Raw genomic sequence first — 27195 nt, forward strand, 5'->3', positions numbered from 1 at the left:
TTTTCTTAGACAGACTAATAGGCAGCATCGCCGACCACAGATAGCCTTGCTTAACACAAGCACCAAGGTCGGCCATTTGTCCCAGAGACTTATTGATGTACATGTATGCTGTTGGCGAGAGTGGGTAAAAAAAACATACAAAATCGTTTTTGTCCATCCTCAAGACACTGAAAATTACTTTTATTTTCCTTTTCTGATACATAAAACGTTGAAACTTGATATAAATGTATAAAGTTAAGGTATTAGATTATCTTTATATTCTTTTACACATTAAATTCGGTAACCAATAGTTGGTTCATCACAATGTCCTGTATGATTGCCCATCTTTAAGGCACAATATCATTCACAAGCAACATGATGTGAAGTAATGTCTTAAGTTTCTCCATATTCCAAAATACAGATCTAGAGGTTGTAACATTTAACATATCACACATATATTAACTCTACATCGCTTTAGCATAAGCACTGCTGTACAACTGTATCACCATATTCACCTCTATCAAGTATCAGATCACCAATGACAGAGTTAGACCAATGATCTATCTCCCTGTTCAAAGCTCCTTGCCTGGAAACTGTTGGATTAAGTCTTCATGTCCACTGGAATGTTCAGTGCCCACTGCAATACCTTTACCGGGCCCCAGGGAAGTAGAGGTGAAATGTCAATCATATCATCTCTAAGTATTATGCTACACATTCAAATGAATTGATTTCCTCCTGACAGATTTGTGAAGGTAATTTTTACTACAAGCCCCACCTCCAATATACATTGCACAAAACAAGAAGAGTAACATTGAAAAATCTGTTGACATGAAAAAAATAACCACACCAACCATGACCCCCTTCCCCTTTCCTTCTGTTCTTAATTAAAGTGAATACTGTATCTCTAAAAAACCAAGGCACTTCTCTTATTACAGAGCAAGGCACACACTGACATAGAACGTTACACATGAAGACAACATTCAATAATTGTAAAACATCGTAATAAAAGAATAACATACTGTCATTAGATGATTTGCAATCAACTTTATGTACTGATAGTTTATTGATTGCAAATACAATCTACAAATACATTGCAGCACTGTATGTTGTATCTCTAAAATCTATGCAAGCTGCATGCATATTCCCATGAGTCCCAAAAGTACAACTTACTGATGGGTACTCATCATTACGAAAAGCTCCAAAACTTATGGCTGATATTTCTGCACAAGTAAAAGTGTGTTGCCACTAAACAGATGTCTCATTCTTTTTCTTGACCTGGCTCAAGAAATGCTCGCGCTGTTCCTTCATCGTCATGCCAACGTCGATCAAGTCTTGTTCCGTGATGTCGTCTAGAAACTCCAGCCGGTCCCAGCCGGCGCGCACCAGCTTGTCGTGGTACACGATCAGACCAAGCTGGCTCAGCCAATCAGCAAGCTGCTGCTCGTGATGCTGTGTGGTCCGTGCAGGTGGTGACAGCTGATGGAGTAAAAAAATGTCAGACTTATACAATGTAACTTTGAACCTAAATATCAGCAAATAGTCATTCCTTGAAGATACAAATTGAACTGTATTGCATTGTTTTTTAGGACAAAGTCAACAGCTGTGGTAAAAATGGACACAAATTATGAACTATGGAAATCTGGTACTGTCCATTCAAATGATGGAAGGATCACTGAAGTGCAAGGGAAACTAGAAGTGACAACACAACATTACCGGAATATCCGATACAGAAGCAGTAGAAGTCCTGTTGCCTCTACTCTTCATTGGTAGCGGAGGTGGAATGTCCAAGTTAGCCTTATTGTCTTCCTTTGTGACTCTTACAACAGGCGGTGGCTTGTAAGGGGCCACAGGAGGAGCAACAGATGAGTTCTGGTCCTTTGGTTCTGCCACAAACTTCCTGTCTCGTGGTCGTCTCTCTGATGCCGACCGAGACGACGACAGCCTTGGGGGAGGTTTTGGCGGCCGGACGTCCATAGGGTCACCTGATCGGTCACTGGAGCGTGACCTCTGCTTCCTTGTAATGACTGCGTCGTCAACCTTGCTGCCAGACGACTGTCCGGTACCCACCTCGCGCTCTAAGGAACTACCCCTCCTCCGAGGGGTTGGTTTGGGTTTCTTCCGCTGGGCGTCGGTCAGCTGCAGCCCTTCCGGTGGCTTGTCGTCCACCCCGCTGGTGAGGAAGTACATCTCGTTGGTGGCAGTCAGAGACGAGGTGCTGCTGACGGGTTTGTGTTTGTGGACCGTACCATCCAGGGGGTTGCTGAGGGCGGGTTGTAGGTGGCGGTGGCCGGCAACCGGTAGGACGTGGTCCGAGGTGTCCTCAACCATCTCTCCGAATGAGATGAGCTCTGTGTTATAGTAGGGTAGCAAAAAATTACCTTCAATTACATTTCCAGTCCATTTATGTTATCTGTCTGTGACCTGTTTTTGACAAGACCCTGGATACAACTAAAAATGTGAGAACACAACAAATACGTAATTGTATACAATAGAAACAATACCTGACAAAGGTGACATCAAGTGACATCAAACACACTAAAACTTGTAAAAACTGGCCTCTACTAAAGTTTAATTTTCTGGTGATGATGATCAAGAGGAATCAAACGATAATAGCCTCACCATAGCTTCGGGACATCTCTCTCTGTGATCGTATCCTCTGGTCTCCCTTGACATGCATCCAACCACTGCAAAATGATACTTCTTTGTAATGCAGTAACTAACATTTTCCATGAAATGCTATGGTAATAATTAGAATGATACATTATATAATACAATATGTTCACCCATTAATACATGCTTCGCAAAATTTTGATCACTATATATTAGACACCTGTATTACATAGATGGAACAAATACCTTTAATAGATTGTAGGACCAGGGTTTTCCCCACACATAGATTCTATTCCATCTTAGCAACCCACTCATCTAATGATTGACCTAGGACAGGCAATGATTAGTATCATATCATTCTACTTTCAACCATACCTGAGAGTCCCTGTGCACTCGCCCAGATGTGTGATGAAACTGTCAAACTGCTGAGGCATTGAAGCGATCATGTTCTTCAGGGACAGCACACATTCACCTAACAAATATACAGCATACATACGGAATGAATTTTAGCTTAGAGATACAATACAAGCTTTTCATTCCACTGCCATAAAAAAGCTTTTGTCATGGAGTCGTTTTTGGAGCAAGTACTGTTATTGTGCACATAGCACAAGAATAACACATACTAGAAGATAATACACTTTTTTAAAATTTCCTTTTCCATTGTGGTATAAGACCAAACATTTGCTTTGTGTACTGAAGCAGTCAGTTACCAGTAGGTAGTTAAAAGCAGTATGTGCCATTTTAAAGTATTTGGTATGTCTGGGTGGGGATTTGATCCTAGGGTTTTGTTTACCGTATGACTCGTCGCTGTCTGCTGACTTGACTGACAGGAGCAGGTGTTGTTCCTCCAGGTACTCCCAGTCAGAGATGAGGGGTGACAGCTGTGGGCAGGTGATGGACACAGGTGTGGGGATTAAAAAAACTATTCTTGGCAGTTGGCTACTCACAGTAGAGAACATTTCTGTATCACAAATCACAGTTATAAGTGTAAAACAATTATCCGCAGACTCATGCAAAGAGTCTCATCATCAATATCACAATTGGTACATGTACATACATATACTTGAATGTATCTAACTTAAATTTGCTTTATTCCTCATAACACTCACTCATATGGAATGAAGATATTGTAGAGGGCCATTGTTTCAATAATCAATCATATAGAAAGAATACAGAAGATGGGAATATAATCCCTGGAACAAGCACCTGCTGAAACAACTTTTGCACATCAAGAAAGAGCAAATGCATATAAAACCATTTGTCATTGTAAAGGTCAAAGGTGATACCCTTATGTGTTCTTAAGGGGTTACTGCCGACCAACTAATACAGAGTATTCCTACCAATGGCAGGTGACTACTGCTCCATGAAGCTTTGATGTTCCCTCCATCCCTCAGCCCTTCTACACATGTGCTCTGGGATGGTCCTACAGGGCAGAGATAAAACTATGGTCATAGATAATACACACATTACACTACTTGGGAATAACATCAGTCAGAGAGTTCAGGTTGATGTCATATAGTGACAAAGAATAAGGCAAAACTTACCCTCCAGACAAGTGGAATGGATCTCCAGATAGAAGCTAGTTTTGCTGCTAGTTTTTATCTGTATGAAAGAAGACATGATTACTGATCACATCTCATCTCATAGCATTACACCTTAATCTTCTAGCTATTACATTAGCATGAAGCATAAAACCTGAGTAACTGGTTGAGTCCTTACCTTGGCATCCATATGTTTGAACACAATCTCCACTTTCTTGTTGTCTGCCCCACCAGTGCCACCCAGATCTGGGAGTTGATGTATACAAGGCAATTAGAGATCATGATCATAGCACCCCCTCCAAAGTTGAAAACTCTCTCTCATGATGGTAAGGGCTATCTGACAGAACATACTGAAACTGCACTGCAGAAACACACAAAGACACACACACAGAAAGACAACAAGGACAGGTAGTACTAAATATAGTTTACATACTATTCTACACATATAGTCAATGCCTATGCAGTCTCATAGTTCATAGTTGAATGATGAAATTACATGTACGTCAAGAATACACTGCATTACATGTAGAACACAACTTGTCTTCACTAAGACAAAATCAGTGGGAGGTGGTCAGACAGACATGATGCCCACCTTTTTTAGAAACATACTGTGTGGTGATCCCCACATCAAAGGATGCAAACACAGGGGAGTGATCGCTGGTTACAATGTCCTCTGTGCAACCTGAGACAAGAAAAAACGAGATATTGTTTAATAATATGGTAAAACTACCTTATGAACAGGGCAAACAGATATGGTGTATCATGAAAGAAAGCCTCAAAGCAGAAAGTTGTAAACAGGGTCCAAAAAGCGTTATATATCCACACATCAATATAATATTCCACAGGCAGATAGACATACATGTGACCGGAGGTTTGTTTTTTGCTCATTATATCTCTGTGCACTTGAAAGTTATCTTAAATTCTCCTTCGGGCCAACCTCATCGCAACTGACGTTCCGATTGGGGAGGGGGGCAGTATTTGAGCCGTGCCATCTCAGCTGGTTTTGCTTTTCATTTGTGATGCGATATGAGACGGTGTCACATTGTTTTGCTTGACTGTGAATCGTAGACTATATTTAGCTGTAATATCTGTTGTTTTTTCGTAAAGAGTTTGCTGCATTCCTGTTGTGTATTGGTATGCAAATTAGGCAAAGACACTTGCTGGTTTCCAAACTGAAACGTTAATTGCATTACCGCCGGACTGGCGACAGAGTTGAGTTGTCTGAGTTGGCAAACCTTTCCTGGCTGTTGACAGTGCTATTTCTGCCGTTCGTGATTTTTATTCAACAAACATTTGAGAGGAAACAGTCCTCAGACCGGGATCCACCCGTTTTCTGTCGGTGGAGGTTTGCGCCTCAGACAGCGCCGCTCCATGCCCATGCAAGGTTCAGCTAGTTTTGCTTTTCATTTGTGATGCGATATGAGACGATGTCACATCGTTCTGATTTATTGTGAACCGTAGACTAAATTTAGCTGTATTATTTGTTCTTGTTCGTAAAAGTGGTACCTAATTTCCGGCTGTGTATTGGTATGCAAATTAGTCAAAGAACCCTGCCGAACTTCAAGCTGTAACGTTAATTAAATTAGCACTGCATGCAGTAGCTGTAGAAATAATTGTGCAATACGCTTTGAACTACCGTGTATTTGTTATTGTTTTCCTGTATGATTGCAAGTAGCAATAACTAGACCATGCTAGCTGTGAAAGGAGTTTGTCGTGTTGTGAAGGGGGTAGTAACCCTTGGTCTTCCTGTGACATTACTTGCTAGTATACTACTGTTAGCGGTGTTACCACGGCCAGTTGTTCTCCCTAAATGGGATAAGAGTACTAGCATTGTAAACGCAGAGTCAGGAACATGGATTACTCAGTCTCCCAACCTCGTAAAACTCAACCCTGGTCTGCTCGGAGTAAGGTCTCTTGCACCGTCAACTACTTGTACAGACAGGCGTAGGCAAACTGTTAACATTCTTGTTTGTACCACACTACTGCTGGCTGGAGATATTGCCCCAAACCCTGGCCCAGTTGTGGATGGACTGCCTCACTGGAGAAAGGGCCTGGTGTACGCCTTCTACAATGTGGTCTCTCTCTCGCGACATCTACATGAGATCCAGCAGTTACTCCTGAAGAATACCCGTATACATGTACTAGGGCTAACTGAAACTCGCTTAAGTGACACCATTCCAGACACTCTCGTGGAGGTTAGCGGATACACCTTGTACAGGAAAGACAGGGACCGGCATGGCGGGGGTGTGGGTGTATATGTCAAACAGACTATTCCAGCCCAGCGTCGACATGATCTTGAGCAGGCGGACGTCGAGGTTTGCTGTGTGGACATCAAGCCAAACAAGGCCCGTAAAACTCTGTTGGCTTGCATCTACCGCCCACCCAAAGCTGGCTCTGAATGGAGGGACTCTGCAGAAGGACTTGTACACAAACTCAACGCAACTGCTGAAGAAGAAAATGCAGAAGTCATAATCATGGGGGACTTCAATTCAGACTTGTTAAAATCAACCCAAGCGTCATCTGTGGAATTCCTAATGAGATTGTACCAGTTAGTACCTATCATACTTCAACCCACCCGCATAACAGAGTACACAGAATCGTGTATTGACAATATGTTTGTAACAAACCCAGACCGCTTCAGATCAAGTGCAAGTGTGGCATGGGGACCGTCGGACCACAACCTTATCCTGGCCTGTGCACAAGCAGGAAGAGAGGCATGCGGTACACGCTGGTGTGAATACAGGTCTTACAAGCAGTACACCCAACAATCTTTTATTGATGGACTCAAGTCAGTTCACTGGGATACAGTATTAGACTGCACTGATGTAACGGATGCTTGGGATGCTTTTAAGGATATTTTCCTGAATGTAGCTGACAAATTCGCTCCGCTGTGCAAGAGGAGAGTGAGGGATAACAACACTGTTGCTCCTTGGATGACGGACAGGGTAAAAAACATGATGGGGCGACGCGACGCAGCTAGACGCAAAGCAATCAAAACCAAGGAGGGAAAAGACTGGGAGGTCTACCGGGTGATAAGGAACCAGACAACATCAGCAGTCAGAAAGGCAAAGAAAATCCACTTTGCTGAAGCTGTGACAGAAGCGAAAGGAGATCAAAGCCTCATGTGGAAAATTATTAACGCCTTCACAGGGAAATCCAAAGGGAAGTGTCAAGTTCAGAACTTGGCGAGACCTGACGGTACCAATATATCGGACCCCAGCGAAATGTCTCAAGAGTTCAATAGCTACTTCGCAACTTGTGCTACAAGCCTTGCCGATAGTATGCCAACCTCCCAGAAAGATCCTCTCCGACACATACCGGAGCCTAGTACAGAGTTCAGCTTTGAGTCAGTTGACGAATCGACAGTGCTAAGTGAACTTCTCAGATTGAAAGCAAAGAAGGCCACTGGGCTGGACAATATCCCCTCAAAACTGCTTAAGGACTCCGCCCCTGTCATTGTCAGACCACTGACACACATATTTAACCTATCACTTGCCACGGGAGAAGTCCCTAGTGACTGGAAGACGGCAAAGATTACACCCATTTACAAGACCGGTAATCGAACTAATGTGGCCAACTACCGTCCTGTCTCTGTACTGAGTGTAACATCCAAAGTGTTGGAAAAACTCGTTGGTAACCAAGTATCACGCTACATGGCCCAGAACAACCTTCTCACGGTACACCAAAGTGGGTTTCGGAGAAACCACAGTACTGCCTCTGTAGTTTTGAAGATTGTGGAGGATATTAGGTCGGCCAATAATAGTCGCCAGGTCACAGTTGCTCTCTTCCTAGACTTACGCAAAGCATTTGACACTGTGAATCATGCCATTCTGTTGAGTAAGCTCAAGAAACTGGGTTTTGATAGGGATGCAACAAAATGGTTTACATCATACCTCTCTGGTCGCTCACAATGCACTAGTCTGCAAAGTCAATGTTCAGAGATGGCTGCAGTCACCTGCGGGGTACCACAGGGGAGCGTACTTGGTCCCTTGCTGTTTTGTTTATATGTCAACGACATGCCACAGGTTCTAGAAAAATGCAAAATACACTTGTATGCAGACGACACCGCAATCTATTACTCGGCGGGCACGATGAAAGAGTGTGAAGAGGCAGTTTCCCAGGATATGAAGAGAGTGTCAGACTGGTTAATTGATAATAGACTTTCTCTCCATCATGACAAGACAAAGTCTATGCTATTCGGGGTTCCTCAGAAGCTGAGACATGTTGGGACAACAGTTCAGATCACAGACGGTGTTAACATTTATTAGCAAGTTAACACTTTCAAATATTTGGGCATCACTCTAGACCCATCGCTCCAGTGGTCAGCTCACATAACAAATATCACGAAAAAAATATTCAGTGGCCTCAGTGCAATGAGACGTGCAAAACCCTACGTAACAAAAGAAATATTACATACTATGTGTCAAACTTTGTTGTTGTCGCACTTGGACTACTGTGGCGCGGCGTGGTTGCCAAGCCTTGTACAGGGCAAGAAAACACAAATGCTGCAACTCGACAGGCTGCTGTTTAGAGCTGCAAGGATGATTACAGGCTACACACTCCGGGATCATGTCCCAGTTGGTAAACTGTTAGCGGAGGCGGGGTTGGTGTCGGTGAGAAATCGGGCGGAAAAAATCAGTCTGGCCACAGTTTTCAATGCTGTACGAGGAAAAGCCCCTTTGTACATATCTGACATGTTCAGGTGGAAGTCACCACCAACTATAAGAGCTCGCACCCGCACGGCTGTTAAAATGTTCGCTGACTGGGACCCTCACCAGTTGAACTGTCCCGTAGCAAGCCTGAAGTGCTACGAGGGAAGCTTAAAATCTTTTGGCCCCCAACTGTGGAACAAACTGTCACTGAAGCACCGCAAGACTCTGGGACTGGTTAAGTTTATCAAGGAACTGTGAGGTCTAGATGGAAATGACAAGTGAAATTGTGAGTTTTGATATGTCGTTTTGTGGTTATGCACTATTGTATGTGTTATTGTAATATTGCAAAGTTTTAAATTGTATTTTTGTTTACCCAGCATTGCCTGAAAAACAGGTTGTTATGTACCTGAGTGTTACTGCTGGTAAAATAAATAAACTGAAACTGAACTGAAGACCTTATGACATGACATGACATGAATGTAGCATAGGTGGTGACACCAGAGGAATATCAGACTTTGTCTGCATCTGCTATTCAAGTTGAATATCACAAAAAGTTTGGATGGTAGAGATAGTTCAAGCTAAAGATAAGTCATAACACAGGGATAACATCAAACTACAATCAAATTCTGATATCTTCAGACTGTCCAACTTCAGGCATGACAGGAAGAAACAGTGATTGAGCAAAGACGTACCGTAGGATAAACTGGTAATGTACGTGTCGGGAAACGATCGCCACATGACGCGATCACACCAGGAAGGAACATTGATGCGGATCTTGAGAGAAATAAGAAAAAAGAGATATGATCATTGTGCACAGTAAGGGTATGAGATGATAAATGTGATTTTAAGATGTTACACAACAGGGTTACTAAACAAAACTGGACAAAGCTAGTCTAAGGTCTGGAGTCTGTCTGCTCTATAAGCATATTCATGGTGTTACTTAAAATGTATATTGTGCCTACTTGGATGTTTGCAACAGTTCTGACATCTATCTACTAAAAGTAAACGTACTTGTGGACAGAAATACTAGTAAGTAAAAATGTTGAAGTTACCCCAGTCTTCTTAAACTTCTGCCATGTGTATTCCTTCCGGTGTCCTCTTTCATAGCGATAAGTTGGAGGAAAACTTATATTTTCCTCATCTGGAGAAATGATAAAGTAAAGTTCAGAAGAAAGATAGATAAGCCATGTTTTCAAACATGCTTCAACAATTTAAAATAAATAGCAGACTAAACAAATGGAACTGAAGAATCATGTTATGAGTAACTTGAAGCAAGTGCCCTCAATGATATTTTTCTCCACAAATACAACATCCTACTTACTGAATCTGACAAAAACCCTGCCCTTGTCCTGTTCCACCTTCAGCTGATCATGTGTCAAAAGGCTTTCATAGTCTTTCTCATTCACCTTCTTCAGGATTTCCTATAAAAAAAGACATACAACAACTATCAGCACAACTACAATAGCTCAAAAGAAGACTCCTTGCATTGCTTTTTTATGTATGATTTTTAACACAACAAGTACTACTAGCCACTTGGTCTGCTAGCATGTCAAAGTTTTTTAAACAAAGTATGAAACAACATTAAAGCATCAAACTGCATGTTAATAACCCCAAAACTTCCATTTAGCATGCAATCATCATAATGCATTCCATAGATCAACTCCACATGTAGATATTTGTAGATAAGATTTTCCAAATCTATAGTATTACTAGTGCACATATTACTTGAACTAATCAGGAATATGTACCATATTGTGTGTTAAGAGTCAGTTTGGAGGTTCCCATCCCCCATACCATTCTCACCTGAACAGGTAGGTCCAGCCTGTAGTTCAGGTCTCCTAAGAAGAAGACGTGGTGGAACTGTGTTGTGACATCAAACCCTCCAAGTTTCAAGTGTCCCAGGTTCAACCCCCTTAAGATGTCGTGATAGTTCTGATTCCGTCTGGAACCAAATCAAGAGTCATGATGAGCATTCATAACTGTGGTGTCATGTGTGCCATAACTAGTAGAGCATTCAGCTCGGAATCTATAAGTCCCGAGTTCGATACCCACTGTGCCCCCAGCATTTGATCCTTGGGAAAGGCACTTAATATGACTTTCCTCACTTCAGCCAGGTGTAAAATTGGGTAACTAACTTCGGTCTGGGAGGTAAAAGAAAAGACTACCTTTACCTTCCGTCTGTACTGTGTATGTGGCACTGTTAATATAAGTTACTAACTTGACTGCAGTGCCACATTGTCGTCATCTGTCCAAAAGCAAATGGGAAAAAATTATAAGGTGGCATGTGTAGTCCAGTGACCCTGCATCTGAACACTAATACAGAATGTAGTATCATGTGCACTGTTGAAACTTACCTGGCACATTTTTCACTGCCTGATGTCAGGTGACAGTTAACAAAACAGAAAGCTGTCCCCCAGAAGAGGAAGGAGATACCAACAGCTCCCTTGTTCCCTATGAAAAAAATAGATGGAGGTGGATGCTCAGAAAACAAATACATTGAAGTATTCTTAAACTGAAGCAGAAAAATGAGAGAGAGCAATCATTATTTAAATAGCTAGCCAATAATTTTTTTTACATTCTTGGAAAGATTTCATCACCAATACAATCTGTCCATTAGAAATGAGAATTCAGGTTTAATATTTAAGCAGGCTTATGCCAAAATCATACATTGAAGTGTTTTCATTTTCCCCTGACTTTTTACATACTCCATGCATTAACAAATCCCAAAGTGAGCTTGTAATTTTGGAATTGAATGTTTGATAAATAAAACAGTACAGCACAATGATTAAATCATATTCTTATTCATTACACAATAGTTCTGAAACATACCCAAAGCATTGGCTATACCAGTCTTGACAGAGCTTGTCTGTACATGGCTGATCCTATGCTGGTGTTCAGGCTTGACCAGGACCACTAGGCGGATGCCCCACAGGGTGCTAACTGCAACCTACAAAAAAGAAATGGCTTGTTTCTGCTTTACACAATCTTAGCACAACTTATCTAAAAGTAAAAGTCTGTCCCAGGCCTATGTTTTGGAATGAGTGAACATGCCTTCTTTCAAAGAAGCAGAGGTAGACCACGCAAAATGTACATCAACTTTGTGAAGATACTGGCTGCTCGGCTGAAGAACTGCCAAAGGCTATGGAGGATAGGGAAGGATGGAGGAAGAGAGTCATGGCCATCCGTGCAACCAGCAGGCCCTGATGATGATGATGAACATGTATTGCCTCAGTGCACACATTTCTCATTCACAGGCTTCAACCCAATATACACAGCACTTAGGAGCCTAGAATTCAGCACCAAGGACATTGTCAGGGCACAAGGAAACTTCACTATGCACTGTACACCCTACAATTGTTGTTCCCCCTGCAACTGATTGAGTATGGCCACTCCTTTAACTTTGAACTTTGAACTTTATTAAAATCACCACTTTGCAGGCAATTTAGCCTGAATTGTGTTGGTGTTTACAAGCTTCGTTATTAAACATTGTTTAAAAAGTTATTACAATTTTAAAGGCATACTTTACATTGACTTATAATTTTGCTTAAAATCACAAATTACAGACGTTTACTATACAATATTTGTAACAATGAGTTCGGTACACGTCATACGGATTTGATAGTGCGTTAATTGTCATTCAACAGAGCAAGGGCCCTGGGGATAAACGATTGCGAATGTCTGTTGGACCGGCTCAGTGGCAGCTTAAAACGGGGAGCCCGTCGTAGCTGGTACTGACACTCTGTAGCCGGCTGCAGGAACTCCTGGCAAGGGTGAGTGGCTTAGAGAGATGTAGGGATGCCCTCACAATCTTCCTCTACCCAGAACACCTCAGCTCCTGCCTGGAATTCATTACTTTTTTGTTTGCATGACTGCCTCGGATAATTCTTTGATACAGACAAATCAACTTTTATTCTTACATGTTATAAGCAGCAAGCTCACTGTCAATACACATCAATCAACCAATCAATCAAACAACCAACCAACCAACCAACCAATCAGTTGATGAATCACATTTAATACAGTAAATACAGTCCTTACTGGCTGGTACTTGATCTCGCAAAGGCCCCATAGCACCAGCTGAAGCCTCTGTACCCAGTCCTTCTCGCTGACAGCAGACTCCTGGGTGCCGATTACGTAGACGTCAAACGGTACCAAAGCGAAGGTTTCGTCTCTCGTCTTCCCCTGGCCTTGACACTTGAACCATGAGGAAATGTTGGAAGGAGCAGGGGCATCTCCTGGAAAATAACAACATGTAGTTCAGTCACTGTAAAATTTTAAGGGGAGCAGCACTATATTTTTCTTTGCTGAACAGAGTATCATGCTTAACTACATATACTATCCCTGGTACCAAACTACCACCAAGGACTGTCCATGGTACTAAACTACCATCATATACTGTCAATTGTGCTGAACTACCATCACACACTGTCCCTGGTACTGAAATACAAACACAAACTGTCCCTGGTACTGAACTACCATCACATACTGTCCCTGGTACTGAACTACCATGACACAGTGTCCCTGGTACTGAACTACCATGACACAGTGTCCCTGACACTGAACTACCATCACAAAGTGTCCCTGGTACTGAACAACCATCACACACTGTCCCTGGTACTAAACTACTATCAACCACCCCCTGGTATTGAACTACCATCACACAATCTCCCTGGTACTGAACGTCCACAGTCTATCCATGATACTGAACTACCATCACAAACTGAATCACTGGTAAAACAGAAAAATGTCGCTATGCCGGAGCCCGGCACAGGTGATCCAAGCCAACCAACCCACCCACCCCTTTTATTTCCAACAAAGTGCTTATGGTACCTTTACTTTTTTGTTTGCCTTTCAGGCATATGATAAATTTTGACAACAGTCAGTCCTCTTGATTATAAGCTTTCAATGAAGCAAACTGACATAAATCATTCTAATCCTCAAAGAGGACTTCTATCAGGATGAAATGGTACTGCAGGAAACTGCACAACAATGGCTGCATTTGCCTTGCAAAGCAAAAGTGGTATCCAAATCCACATTCAGCTAGCCCTGCCATGGAATTCTAATTTAGAATATACTAGTAAGTCCATGAAAACTAAGCTTGACAGGATAACCCTTCTCCTAAACGATCAAGTTCAACTACCAGCAGGCCCAAAATCAAACCTGAGCATCAGGCAGCCAGCACCAACAGGATTTCATGACAGGATTTCATGTTAATGACAACTAATAAAAAGGTCCTCTTGGATAGTACATATATAAGATTGGATAAAAACACATACCCATGTTCCAGGTTCCTACAAAGACAGAGATTTGATCCACATCTTTGTCTTTAGAGTGGATGTTCTTCATATGCTGGATGAGCTGACAGAACAACTCCCGGGACTAGAACAGAACAATTAAGTATAAGGCAGAATTTCTTTGTGGATATATTACAAGCAGAATGTAAGAGAACCCATACAGTATTTCTTGCATTTTCTTTTAATCATTAACATTGCCTGCATCCATCCTGGCCTGAGTGCAGATATAAAAATGCAGAAACATCACAAGCTATCATTACTTTTTATTGTAGTGTAAAAATAAATGAACGTTATTTACCCTGACATCCTCAAAAATGAAGTACTTTCCTTTCTGGTCCTCAATCTTAATTCCAAGTCTTGCCTTTGGAGACTTGACCAACTGCAAAACTAAAGAAAAATTACATGTCAATATGGTGAGGATCTTTTGGTATAAAATAAGTAAACATAATCAAATGCACTTGTGTCCCTAGGTTTGAGTTTTGAATCCTGGAGTCTGACAAGTATATAATTGGTAGGAATTACATGCTGTCCTTCAGAAGAAATGTGAAGCTTGATACTAAGATAGTCTTGTGTTTGAGCAAGCCTGAAAAATTATATCTTGTCTCAATAGAATGAATGAATGATGATTTTTTTATGTGTACTGTAGAAAGACATTGACCTATTTTTGTAGGCCATTGAGTTGGACATGATAACGATAAAGGAGTTTCAAAGAACATCAGTCTGTGTATCAGATACAGGATTACCACTGTAAACTTTTATGTTTTGCCTTACAAGGAGATGCAAACTGGTAAAATTATGTTACTTTTCTTGTGTGTGAAGACTTCCTCCGGGTTCTTAGGGCTGCGGAGACAGTACAGCTTGCCATTCATGACGTCCACCTTCACCATCAGCCGTGTGGACTTCATCGCACCAAGACTTTCCTGTCGTACCTTAGGGAAAGGAACAAACTTTGTTAGGGTCCAGAGCAAACTTTCTGATGTAGAGAGAATACTGTCAAGTACTTCGAGGTTACAGGGATTTCAATGGAGTGTTTGAGTTTGTGGGTAAAAAAATAGTGACAAAAAACATTTTCACAGTGGATACAAGCTCACAGTGAAGAAGTCACCACAAAAACTGCAAAACATAAAAGTTCCAGTAACATTTTCCCTTTTCCCATAAATGTTGATAGAGTACAGGTTGTACCAGAAAATACAATTTTAACACACAAGCACAACAAGGTAAGTTGGCACAATAAGCTCATACATTTTGTATGTACGGTAATTCTGACCAAGAGTCTTAATGATCTCAAAAAATCTCTTCCTACCTCGAAAGTCTTGGGAGGGATGGAGGGTGGGGGTGACTTGGCCACTTCTCCCTTAGGGAAGTTTTCCTTGGTCCTGTTTTCACTTTCAGCTTCGGGTTGAGCAAATTCCTGCAGAACTCTGGAGGCCTACACACAACAACAACAGTTATCTTCCCAACAGTTCCTCAACAGCAATCTGTCATCATGATGATGTTGTTTACAACCACAAGGCCTCAGACCTGAAATTTATGCTACTAGTAAAGTAATGTTAGAAAATAAACATGAAAACAGAACAACATATTCCTTGCTACAGACAGTTATTGGGGTTGAATATAGACAGCCTTGTGTTTTCCTCCCGGATGTGGGTTTATAACTTTTCTATTTTGACCTTTTGCTAAAATTTCAATTAAAAACTTCTGAGAGGCAAGCTGATAAATTGAAGTGTTGCTAGGTTAAAAACAATGCTTGCTACTAAAGAAAAGTACTGTCTTCTGATAAACAAACTCAACTAATTACTGCACAGAAATTCATGCACTGAAATGGAACAGAAGAAAGAATAGTTGTAAGGGAGTTCATGCTTTGAACTGCACACGCACAGTGTGACGCATTGTGGGTAGTATGTGAAAGTTGAAGGCTCCAGGCACAAACATGGGTTTGGTATCAAGCAGGGTTTACATGATCTGTAAAATGGCCTTCATCATGGTAGGATTGCTAGTAGAGCAATCATAGGGAATTACGCTGAAGGAAGTGATCCTTGACCTCCACTAAGTGGCATCTGCCGTATAGGCTCGCCTCTTGCTTATCTTTTTATTGTAAAATTTCATAATTTTATTTCTCATCAAGAGATTCTATCTATGCGTCCAGCGTGTCCTAACTACTATGGCACACGATTCTGCTAGCAAACAAGCGCATCACCATGACGGTCGGTCTGTTTAATGGCCTTCACCTTTACCCCCTGTTAACTGGCTTATTGGGAAGGCATGAAGAACACAGGAGCTGTTTTTCCCACCTTTCTTTCCAAACTTGTAATGACTGTTTTACAGGTGGCCAGTCGCTCCAAAAGCTCCTGCAGGTCAAACTGCCCCTGGTCATCCTGATAAAAAAAAATGAGTTACATATACATTACACAACTATTATCAAATCTTTTACGTCATTGCTTCATGCATTATCCAATAATTACTTCTCTGTTATACATGCAATTACTTTCCAGTCTACAACTGCTCAGACCAATCAGGCCACACAAAGTTGATGCATTGGTTCTTAGATAGAAAAACAAAACAACAACTGCTGAAGTGGTAGACCATATTTAACATGTAAACAGAGTTTGAGAGGAAAGTCTGAACATTGGTTAACACAGTTTTGTGAAATGATTATTATCAGATGGTTGTTTTCTTCCCAGCCCACTGTTTTCATGTTGTCCTCTTGCTCAATTTTTAACTCTATTATGTCTAAAAGCCATGGAAATAAATCAGCATGGTCTCCTTTTCTTATGTAACATGCACTTATTGGTTTTTAAAGAGATGTATTGGAGAATTTAGGCACCAAACCTGCAAACATGTTTAATTCAAAAATATCCATTCAGATTGAATTTTGCAACTATGTGTAATTTTCCAAATATTTGTGTCATTTCTTCACATTTCCAGTATGTATAAACCCCAGTTACAGAGTGTAAAGAGATACCTGACATTCTCATGACACAATAGGATTTACATGCTGTGATTATTGCAGTGTAGTAGGATGGATTCAAATTATGATGTAGAAAAATGACCAAAAACAATGACAATGGCTCAATTTTTTCCTTTGATATTACTACTTTGATATTATTTTTTTACCTACAATATTTATAATACCTTTGATACAAAAATCTAAGAAGGTTACTGATCTAGACGAAGACAATACTGAAAAAAGCAGAAAGACTGTCACGATAACATACATGTACCTTGACAGGGTCAGATGCCTTCCTGTTTTTCCCAGGGGTAGTCTGGTCAAACAGTTGCCTCATGGTGTCCATCTTAGCCAGGAAACTTTCAAAATGACTGGGGAACCACATATATTACAAGAAAACTTTGATGACAGGGAATTCAACTATTAAGCAATGAGCATCCCAATGAACCCATATGTGGTTCAACTCATGATTAATTGTTGACTTTCTTTGACATAATAAGGAAAATACTGTCCATCACAATTAGCGATTCAACCAATGAGATAGTGGCTACCTTTCCATCAAAATGCAGAAGTTCAAAATAAAAACACAATCATTCCTGGTTATTTTTAGAAGGTTGCAAATTATATTCATGGCCTTTTCAATACAAGTTTGGGTGTCCTCTAATATGTATTATTCAAATTACTGACCTTTGTCAAGGACATTTGATTACCGAAGAGTCCTTGGACTTTTCCAAGAAATTTTCATGTTTGTTGCACAGTTTCTTCGTAATAGGATTTTCTGCAAGGCTACGGCAAAACCAATCAGTTGAATTTGGTACAATGCATGCCCTAATTTTTTTCCTAAACACTCTGTCTTACAAATGCGACCATCACGGCTCCTAGACCCGTCCCTCTGTCAAGGAACGGAAATTTGCTTGTTGGGATGAACACAAATATCACTTTGCCTGTCAAGAAAACTGAAATTCACTATATGAAATTAATGAAAATGTATTTTTGTAAGCTCAAAATGTCACATTTGATAAGGAAAACTAACAACATCAGCTCCTAAAGAATGAGTTGGATGGAAAAAGATGGAGAAGTAACCATCAAGACTGCTGAATTTTGTGCAACATCCCTACAAATGCCCTCAATTTTCAGTCCTAAACATATTGTAGGAGGGATGTGACCAGGCCCTTACCCATGTAACTCCTGTGCAGAGTGCTCCACCAGTCTGTGCAGCTGTGGCAGGTTTGACCCTCCTGTCCGCACACTGTCCATGTCCTGCTGCAGGCCCTGCTGGACATACTGCCGCAGCTGACCAACAAAACCATTGTCCACTCTGCGGACAAATCAAAACCATTCAGAATCCAATCTCAATATTGACTACATGTATACTCTCAGTACATTATCAAACACATTCAGAACCAGGTAAATCACTGTCCTTATAGAAGGACTACCACAAACATTGGCTTGGACTTCTTTAATACAGCTCTAACATCCAGGATTTAATCTTAATCAAAAAGTAGATCTACTTTTTGCAAAATTGAGTCCACTGGAAATCACTTTATCAGTCCGTGATGGCAGGTAGAATTTAAGAAAAACAAAAAAAAATCAAAGATCCACCCTCACATCCTACCATTATGTTTAAATAATTATGGACACACATCAAGACAAACACCACACTGTTTTCGCAGAATGAAACAATAGTTTTGTTCTGTTCCATACCTGGATAACCTGAGTTGCTCTAGCCTCATCTGGAACACTTGTGAGACTGTGTCTGTCTTGGAGGACTTGGAAAAGTCACCAACATTCTGGAGACTGTCTTCATCTTCATCATCATCTGTAATTTAAAAAATACCATGTTCAATAAAGGTAATGGAATGATGAAATGATCACATTTAAAACCAATACAATTTTGCCAAAGACAATAAGGGAGACTTCCACTTAACTTAATATGTAGATAGCTAGGTAAGAGAAAACCTTATTATTGTAGATGTAAACATCTACATGTAATTTGCTTGTATGATACCTTTAACTGGTTAACCCCCTTTTGGCTTTATATGTTAAGTACAAGCTGCACACAACTCGACTTATAAGGGTTGACTCAACCACACTAGGATAGAGCCCTTCTCTTTTTGATGCCTGTTTTGTCTTACAAGTTACAGGTATAACAAAAAACAACCAAAAGCTAGATCCCAGTGTACAAACCTGAGTCCTCCTCAGACTGGTCCTGTTGTACGGGTTCCTTCAGTGGGCAGACCAGGACATCAGTTTTGGAGCTGTGCTGAGTCACCAACTCCTGCAGACTGGAGAATCGCTGCTCCTGGACACCACGGATAGTCTGAAGACACATGATACATAATCTTTTCTTTAATCTGTAAGGCTATGACAATTCAATTCCTTGTTTTTCTGACATTTTAAGGTAAGGTCATGTTGGTTTGATTACATGGATGACATCCTTTGCTTGGATTCCCCAAAACTTTACCAGAGCTTAAGAATAAAAAAAAGCTGCCATCATTATTTGGAATCTGGTCAGGAATGTTGCACAAATGACAAAACTATGGATTTTTGATCTTTGATCATATCTTCTGCTTTCAATTTGGAATTAACTTCAGCATTCTTTGACATTGATTAAAAGATATATCTGTCTTCCCTTTTTTTCAAATTCTGCGGTATGATCAAATACTTCTTTTTTTTAAAATGATTACATGCGTGTGGATGTCAACCAAATAATCAAGTGAACATGGCCTAAAGATTTAGAGACAAGTTGAAAACAGGAACAAGTGGAAATATGCAAATAGGCAGAGAAAAAAAGTCTTTCACTTCCTGCCAAGTAAAAGTGACAGACAAACCTGTAATGCCAGTAGTTCGTCAGCATCAGGAAGGATTCTATACTGGTGTATGGCTCCATGGTACCTGAAAAGAAAACAAGAATATTATGGTACGTACGGATCAGAAAATGGTATATAGCCAGGAAGAAAAAATATCAAGATCAATGCATCACCAGCAGAATCTATCTGTGAAATCTGTACCTGCCCCAAGCTAGTGGTGTTAAATAGGAGGAGGTGCAGCCTTGATGGCTGGATTCCAGGCTATAATTACTATGAAGGCTAATTTCCCAGAAAATAATATACAAGAATGAAGGCCTTTATTGTACATTTTTGCTCTACTAAGGCCATGTTGATTTGATTATATGGATGACATCCTCCGGGAACTCCAAAACTGATGCGAGCGAGCGAATAAAAAAAAAAAGTTTGGCCAAAAAAAAAAAGTTGGCTCCAGTATGAAATCAAAGTGGCCAGGAAGGTTGAACATAGGACTAAACACACATAGTATGGTATACCAACAGTTAGGTGTAGGGACCAGTACATCATACGGGTGAAAAAGATTTTTTCTTCTTGGACCAATCCGAAAAAAACAGACCTGAAAAAACAACAACAGAGGAACAGGTTTCGCCAATTACAAAATGGACACACTATGTCGGCAGCCATTTGGGGTCTAACCTGGGGGCCAGGAAGACAACAAGAGTGAAGTCAAGTATAGTTTATAGTTAATTGTACCAAGTTTCTACAGTCAAAGGTACAGAGACAGTTAGCCTTTATTACATGGAGATGGGATTTTAAAATGCAATGGCAGTCCAATAATCCACCAAACAGATTCCTTTGTAGCAAAATTGACCAATTACCATAATGTTGTTTTGAGTATTGCCAGTTCTCAAGTTTCCACAGACAATCAGGTCCAGGTTCAGGACCGGACCTGGAAATGATCCTCTGGACCTGAATTTTCTGTACTGGTACCTCCCCTAACCAACAATAGATTTTTTTTCTTTCTGTCCTTTCACATCTTATTCTTTGACTTTAGATTCATTTTGGCATTCTATGGCATTAGTAATCTGTTTTCTGATACTTTTTTTCAATCTACAGAATATTTGTGCTCATTTTACAGCTGCTTTGCACAATTTATTGTGTGGTCGAAAACTTCTTTTTTTTCGGAAATGGCCGAAAATTGGTGCGAGCGCGGATGTCATCCATATAATCAAATCAACGTGGCCTAATAGAGCAAAGTACAGGTCATTCTTGGACATTCAGTACTTGGACATTCTGGGCATATTTGTAATCCACTAGAAAGATACCAACAAAACAAAAAATGCTTCCACCCCTGTGGTGTTGCCAAAAACGAGGAACCTGTCATGTAGTTGACAGCGGATCAGTTAAGCCATTTACGTACGTACAGCACAGCACCACTATCTATGGTGAACACACTTCCTGATCTTGTACAGCAGAACTCTAGCCAAATCCACCAGGATGTTGGCAAATCATAAGTCTACGATGTCTAACGTTATATCGCGTCTTGTATTAATGTGTGCTATATTGTATGTGGGAATACAATATATAGAAAGGTATATTAACTGGAAGTACATGATTAATACGGAGCAGTATTTTTGATAAACAAGTCGTTTTCTTACAGGACACACAAGGCGAAGGCTCCCTTGACACTCTCGCTGTCCCGCACCAGGAAACAGCCGTCCTTCTTGGCCCTCCCCAGAAGTTCTTCCGCCTTGAGTCTGCTGATGTTGCCGTGGTACCAGACCTGGCCGGGCGGCACAGGCCTCATGTTTCCCCGCTCCTACCTCGGTCTGCAGCCTGCTGAGCTTAACATCTTTTAACTTACACGACTTTGGAGAACAGGAAAACACGCGGAGACGGGGGAAATGTCTAAGACTCTTAGCGAAACTTTCTGGTGGAGCTTGCCGCGCTAAACGCTTCCAGCACTTCCGGGTCGTGCTCATAGAAATATCACGTGACCTCCGAGCAGACGCAGGGTGTTTAAATCGTTTTTGTAGTGTATTTTATGTGGTATGGATATCGCAACTGTTGAAATTTTGACCATTGACGAAGTGTAAGATATTTATCTGGATGTATAGAAGGTATTGCTCGAGCAACATGTAACGTTATTTAAAGATCAAGTGTATCTCACTGAACTTGGGGTACTGGTGCGGCACTTCGGGGTTTGTTCACTGCTGATCGAATTTTCACATATATATATAACTCTGAGCACACTTTCAGATATAGCAGAATTTTCCTTCCAACAACAGTATGACTATGGAACAAACTACCTCAGAGAAAATAGTTATTACAAGGGACAGAAATAAGTTCAAATGTGAAGTTTATTCTTTCTTCAGCTAGTGCACACTGACAGCGTTCTGTCTACCATCCGCAGTCCAGCTGCTATATGTAATATAATATTGTATGAAAGTTGATACAGAATACATAAAATACATAGGCAGTCCAGTTGCTGATGTTATATGAAAGTGGATATAGAATGATTTTTTTTTTAAATCATACAATACCGCCAGTATTTCCCATTGAACATCATCTGTAAAAGAAGCTATCTCGCAAATTTTGCTTCAAACATTGTTTTCGCCTTTTTATACTGTGATATTATGATTATGTGCGAGTAAATAAATTTAAGACTTAATAAAGTCCGGAGCGACGCCAGGCCTTGTATGTACTCTGATTCTACAGGATGACCTTTACTTAGCCCTAATCTGACGTCTTTCTTTTGTTTTCTCCCACACATTGTCAAATCAGAGTAATATATGGCCGTATGTACTGTATTGGGCGTTTACAAACATAGGGACAACGCCAATCGCATCGAGCGTCGTTCCACTTTCCTCGCTTCCTCTCGGCCCCAAGAGGCCACTTCCTGTAGGTCTGTTAGAAAAGTAACATACAATAATTCATAACATATAGAGATTGGTTGCTTTGCTCAACACGATTCCAGGTAAGTCTAGTTAACGTTCCAGTGTTATTCATTTATGATACATAGCGTTATATGCATATTGATATATAGATTCATGAGAAATGTTTATAAATGATAACGTGCCAAAAGCCAATTGCAGCTTTCAACTGAGAAAAATATCATCTTAAGCTTTGATATGGTTTAGTTTCGGACAAGAGCATACACCCAAACTACACCAAAACAGTTATGTCTATATTACGTTCATCGATCAAGCAAATGAGATTACATGATATGCGTCCATTGGTATTCCGTCACTCCGCGGTTAACGGAAATATGGGAAATGCGTAATTGTGAAAACATAGACAAACCGACAGGCCAAAAGCACTGTGACACGTGAAAAAAGTGGCCTCTTCATCAATGACCATGCATTCACAATACAAGGAGTGGTCATGACTTATACAAAGTACTTCCTATCACTCTTCTGACAGTGTATCCAAATAACTACAGCCACACAAAAAAGGAGTAAAAAACATGTATATAAAATCATTTACACAGTGAGGTAATCATGCAGACCTACCTCGGAGTACACGCCGACACAGTTCTCCTGGTGGGAGGCGATAGGTAGGACATGGTCGTTGTTCGGTTCACCTGGAGCCCAGTTGGTGTACGTAAGACGTGACCCATCCGTCCAGACAACGGGTCCACCTTTATGTAAGTCCGTCAGTCCGATCCAAGCAGCTTCCCATCCTTTCCGGGCTGCGAATTGTTAGAGTCAAACCTTTATTAGTAAACACATCTTCATTAAAACACACCTGGTCATTGGTCATTGCGGTCACATTTTAGTCGTCCCTTATATTCCTCTCACCATTGAATTACCCAATACCGTCTATAGTTGCCACATATCTACTGCAACCATTTTCTTCAATTCCATTGAGTGGTCAATATAGACGGGATTGACAGTGATTTTTGAACAAAGAATAGGGTCGCTTTGTAATTTTGTTTAAGTATAAGAATGGTCTAGCACATGGAGTGAGAAAAATATAGCATAACTTTGGGCCGAGAAGAGGGGAGAAAGTACTCGTAACAGAATCACGTGGTCGTTGGCACCACATGCACAACAGTATTACATCACGTGGCATTATCTACCCTTGCCTTAGAAGTTTCACCCCTATTCCAGTTTTGCAACAACTCCAGCATAACAACTAAACAAGGACTATGGAGGACATACTATATATATATATAGAGAGAGAGAGAGGGAGAGAGAGACATGTATGTGTACATACTTTACGTTTGGGACAATGTCTGGTTAGCAGCGACACCTGTCAGAATCGCCCTGCGAAAGGTGACGAGCGCCGGTTCGATCGAAACGTCTGTCTTCAATAGAATATTTGGCTATGTACGAAGAAATTTTTTATCCACTATACCTATCTTATTTGATTTTGACCTACCAGTAGAGATGAGACCTTCGATGAAGTTGTTTTCGTTGGCGTCGTTGACCGAAGCAAGGTGTGCATTACTTTGAATGCATCGTAGATTTGCCGTATACCAACTGACTCGTTTCTTAACGAACAGGTAGCAGTGGTTCTTATATTTGGTCCACTGACTGGGACATCGTGGGGCTGCAAAATGCAAAGGATTGTGATTTTTTATGACGATTTTGTTCTGGTCATTGGGTTACTGTCCATTATTCGGTTATCATTTAGTTCTCCTTTTAAGGTCGCAATGTTATGGTTTATGTACAACGTTACGCATTGCTTTTAAGTTTCAATTAATAGGGTATTCAGTGTGTTTCATTTCAGGTTTGTACTTATCATGTTCTCACGCTTGGACTAGGCCCATCAGAAATGAATAAAGGGGTACTCAGTAACATCCTGTTATTCTAGATGGTTGCAAAAGTGAGACAAATGCTACCGGTAACACCAACACAGTGACGCTTACCTGTGGTCAGCGGGGATGTAGTGGTCATTGGCAAGGTCACGGTGGTGGTAGGCAAGGTCACTGTGGTGGTTGGCAAGGTCACGGTGATGGTAGGCAAGGTCTCGGTGGTGGTAGGCAAGGTCTCGGTGGTGGTAGGCAAGGTCTCGGTGGTGGCTGGCAAGGTCACAGTGGTGGTAGGCAAGGTCACCGTGGTGGTTGGCAATGTGGTCACAGTGGTGGTAGGCAAGGTCACAGTGGTGGTAGGCAAGGTCTCGGTGGTGGTAGGCAAGGTCATAGCTGTGGTAGGCAAGGCCAAAGCTGTGGTTGGCAAGGTCACAACGGTGGCTGACAAGGTCATAGCTGTAGTAGGCAAGGTCAAAGCTGTGGTTGGCAAGGTCACAACGATGGTTGGCAAGGTCATAGCGCTGGTCGGCATGGCCACGGCGGTGTTCGGCAAGGTCACAATGTGGGTTGGCAAGGTCTTCGCGATGGTTGATGATCTCACAGCGCCGGTTAGTAAAGCCATAGTATTGGTAGTCGCAGCGGTAAATTTTAGTGATTCTGTTGCCTGTGGCCCGGATGAGGAAGAATGGTAATTGGTTAAGGTCTATATTTGTATGTAGCCTGCATAACCTTTTGCGTAACACAAAACGTCGCACGCGGCTCGGCAGCAGCTGGGTATATTACAATCAACACCCCGTCACACCTCACCTTTACGCAATTATCTTCAGCTATCTAAATTAGCATGTATGCCTCTCAATAATTGTTTAGAACAACTTCAACTTTAGCGAAAACGAATTTTGGAGCACATCAAATATACATGTGTTTCTTGTGTATTTTTTTTTCTAAGCTGCGTCCACTAGTTGATCAGACGTCATTTTGTACATCATGCATGGTCTGGAAATTTCTTTTTGTCTTCGAGAGGCATCGATATTCACTGCAGATCTGTTTTCATTTTGGTGACGTTTATAGCACACCTGCCGTACATGTTCGTACAGAATCAGGTCTACCACATCTTACGAGGAAATCAAACTAACTAAGAGAGACTGCTATCAAGAGAAACAACAGTCCCAAACACCTCTTGCCCTAGCAGGGGTGTCTGTTTAGCCATGTTTGCTTACCTTCTCTCCACGTAGGAGATGAGGTTCCAGGAATGCAGCGGTAACAACCGAGATGATCATCGTGAGTCCACAACCAAGTGCTATCCAGCAAAGCCTAGAAGATTTTGCCCTGTTCCACATCTCCACGATACGCTCTGAAACAAAGAAGTGACAAGGTTATTAGACTCCGCAATATTGAGTTCCATGATTGGTCCAAGAGTCATATCATGGAATGTAGCGGATTTATAATTTTTTCCTAATTAATCATGCAAAATAGCTCATAAGTTCTATATACTTGCAACAATCATCATTTTAAAAGGACGCTAGTATGTCAAAACGTACACTACTTACTCGCTGTCTAAAGAGCTATATACCATCGAAAACATCGCGACCATTGCTTGTTCGGAACACGAGATATCTAAACAGCTTATTGATTTATGTGCTGCATGTCCACAAACACACGCAAAGGCTAATGGCACCAAATACATAACCTTTTTAGTAAAGGTGGAAACCTGTCTACCATATACATGCAGTCTTCCGCGTCCTTCTTACTCTTCACAGCAAGTATCGTACCCTGGGGGCCAGCCGGGATCGGGCAGCTAGGACAGTTTATTCGGTGGCCCAAGAGAGTCAGGCCCGCCGATCTCCTATAAGCGCCCCGGGGATTTTCAGCTCGATAAGGCCCACCTGCCCTTAGTTGCGATGACTCCTTCGGGCTTGACCTCCCTGGAGCGCTAATGGGAGATCAGCGGGCTGACTGCCTTGGCTCCCCGAACAAAACTCGCTAGCTACCCGGTCCTAGATCCTGTCTGGCTCCCAGGGTACAAGTATCGTTGTGTAAAAGTAACATAATCTGCATTGGTTCTAAACATCGATTCCCTTTTGATAAAGCTGTGTCCTCCTAGCAATTTTCCCCCAGAGTCTTTTGATCATACATTGTTGTAACATTTTGTGCCTGAGTTGGATTCTTTATTCAAGGTATTTGAGGATGTATTTGGACCTACCTCTTGCCTTGTGACCAAATCGGACTTCCTCGGGTTTCTTGTATTCGTAAGGACCTTCTTCTGGCTTGTCGTAGGTATCATCGGAGCACGACTCGGTCCCCGGCCCCGGAAAGACCACGATGTGGTCCCCCACATGGAGGTATGTGTGCCGATCAGTACTGACCGGGGCACCAGAATCTACCGAGGCAGCAGCGTTGTGGTCACCAGAAGCGGCACCATCGCGGACAGGCCCTGTCTCGTCATTTGCGGATGTCTCCATTTTGCGTTGGTTTTTACCTCGCGATACCTTTGTATTGCTTTCCGCCATTTTTCTTCTAACAATAAACAAAAGACAAATGTTACACTTCTTGAAAAATCATTAAGGATCATATAACCTACTCTCCAGGCAGAGGTTAGGCTCCGGCTGTTTTTTTAACGTTTTTTAGTCGTT

The 27195-nt window shown here is 41.4% G+C and overlaps 1 protein-coding gene across 2 annotated transcripts; it reads right to left on the reverse strand.

Moving 5' to 3' along the window:
• Nucleotides 1-151: 151 nt before the first annotated feature.
• LOC118427393 (phosphatidylinositol 3,4,5-trisphosphate 5-phosphatase 2A-like) lies at nt 152-21798 on the reverse strand. Of its 2 annotated transcripts, none has more exons than XM_035837163.1 (27): nt 21468-21798; nt 19855-19918; nt 19211-19343; nt 18728-18842; nt 18201-18341; nt 17292-17394; nt 16368-16451; nt 15380-15505; nt 14879-15005; nt 14375-14463; nt 14059-14161; nt 12821-13017; nt 11612-11729; nt 11137-11233; nt 10586-10724; nt 10104-10203; nt 9835-9923; nt 9475-9556; nt 4723-4812; nt 4309-4376; nt 4134-4191; nt 3930-4012; nt 3383-3470; nt 2965-3061; nt 2599-2663; nt 1693-2327; nt 152-1455 (listed from the first exon to the last, which is right to left on the reverse strand). In XM_035837163.1, the coding sequence occupies exons 1-27, from the start codon at nt 21614-21616 to the stop codon at nt 1225-1227; spliced, it is 3471 nt and encodes a 1156-aa protein (XP_035693056.1). In that variant the 5' UTR covers nt 21617-21798; the 3' UTR covers nt 152-1224. The 2 variants fall into 2 exon arrangements, with proteins under 2 accessions (XP_035693056.1, XP_035693057.1); XM_035837164.1 differs by having other exon boundaries at nt 17298-17394; nt 21468-21797.
• Between the last annotated feature and the right edge of the window lie 5397 nt (nt 21799-27195).

The sequence above is a fragment of the Branchiostoma floridae genome, chromosome 12 (genome assembly GCF_000003815.2).
Source record: "Branchiostoma floridae strain S238N-H82 chromosome 12, Bfl_VNyyK, whole genome shotgun sequence".
Classification (NCBI taxonomy): Eukaryota; Metazoa; Chordata; class Leptocardii; order Amphioxiformes; family Branchiostomatidae; genus Branchiostoma; species Branchiostoma floridae.

Coding starts and splice junctions, on each gene's coding strand:
- LOC118427393 (XM_035837163.1), bottom strand. CDS start 21,616: ATGAGGCCTGTGCCGCCCGGCCAGGTCTGGTACCACGGCAACATCAGC. Junction 19,919..21,467: donor GCCTTCGCCTTGTGTGTCCT/GTAAGAAAACGA, acceptor TTTTCTTTTCAG/GTACCATGGAGCCATACACC. Junction 10,725..11,136: donor GGCAGTGAAAAATGTGCCAG/GTAAGTTTCAAC, acceptor ATTTGGTTCCAG/ACGGAATCAGAACTATCACG.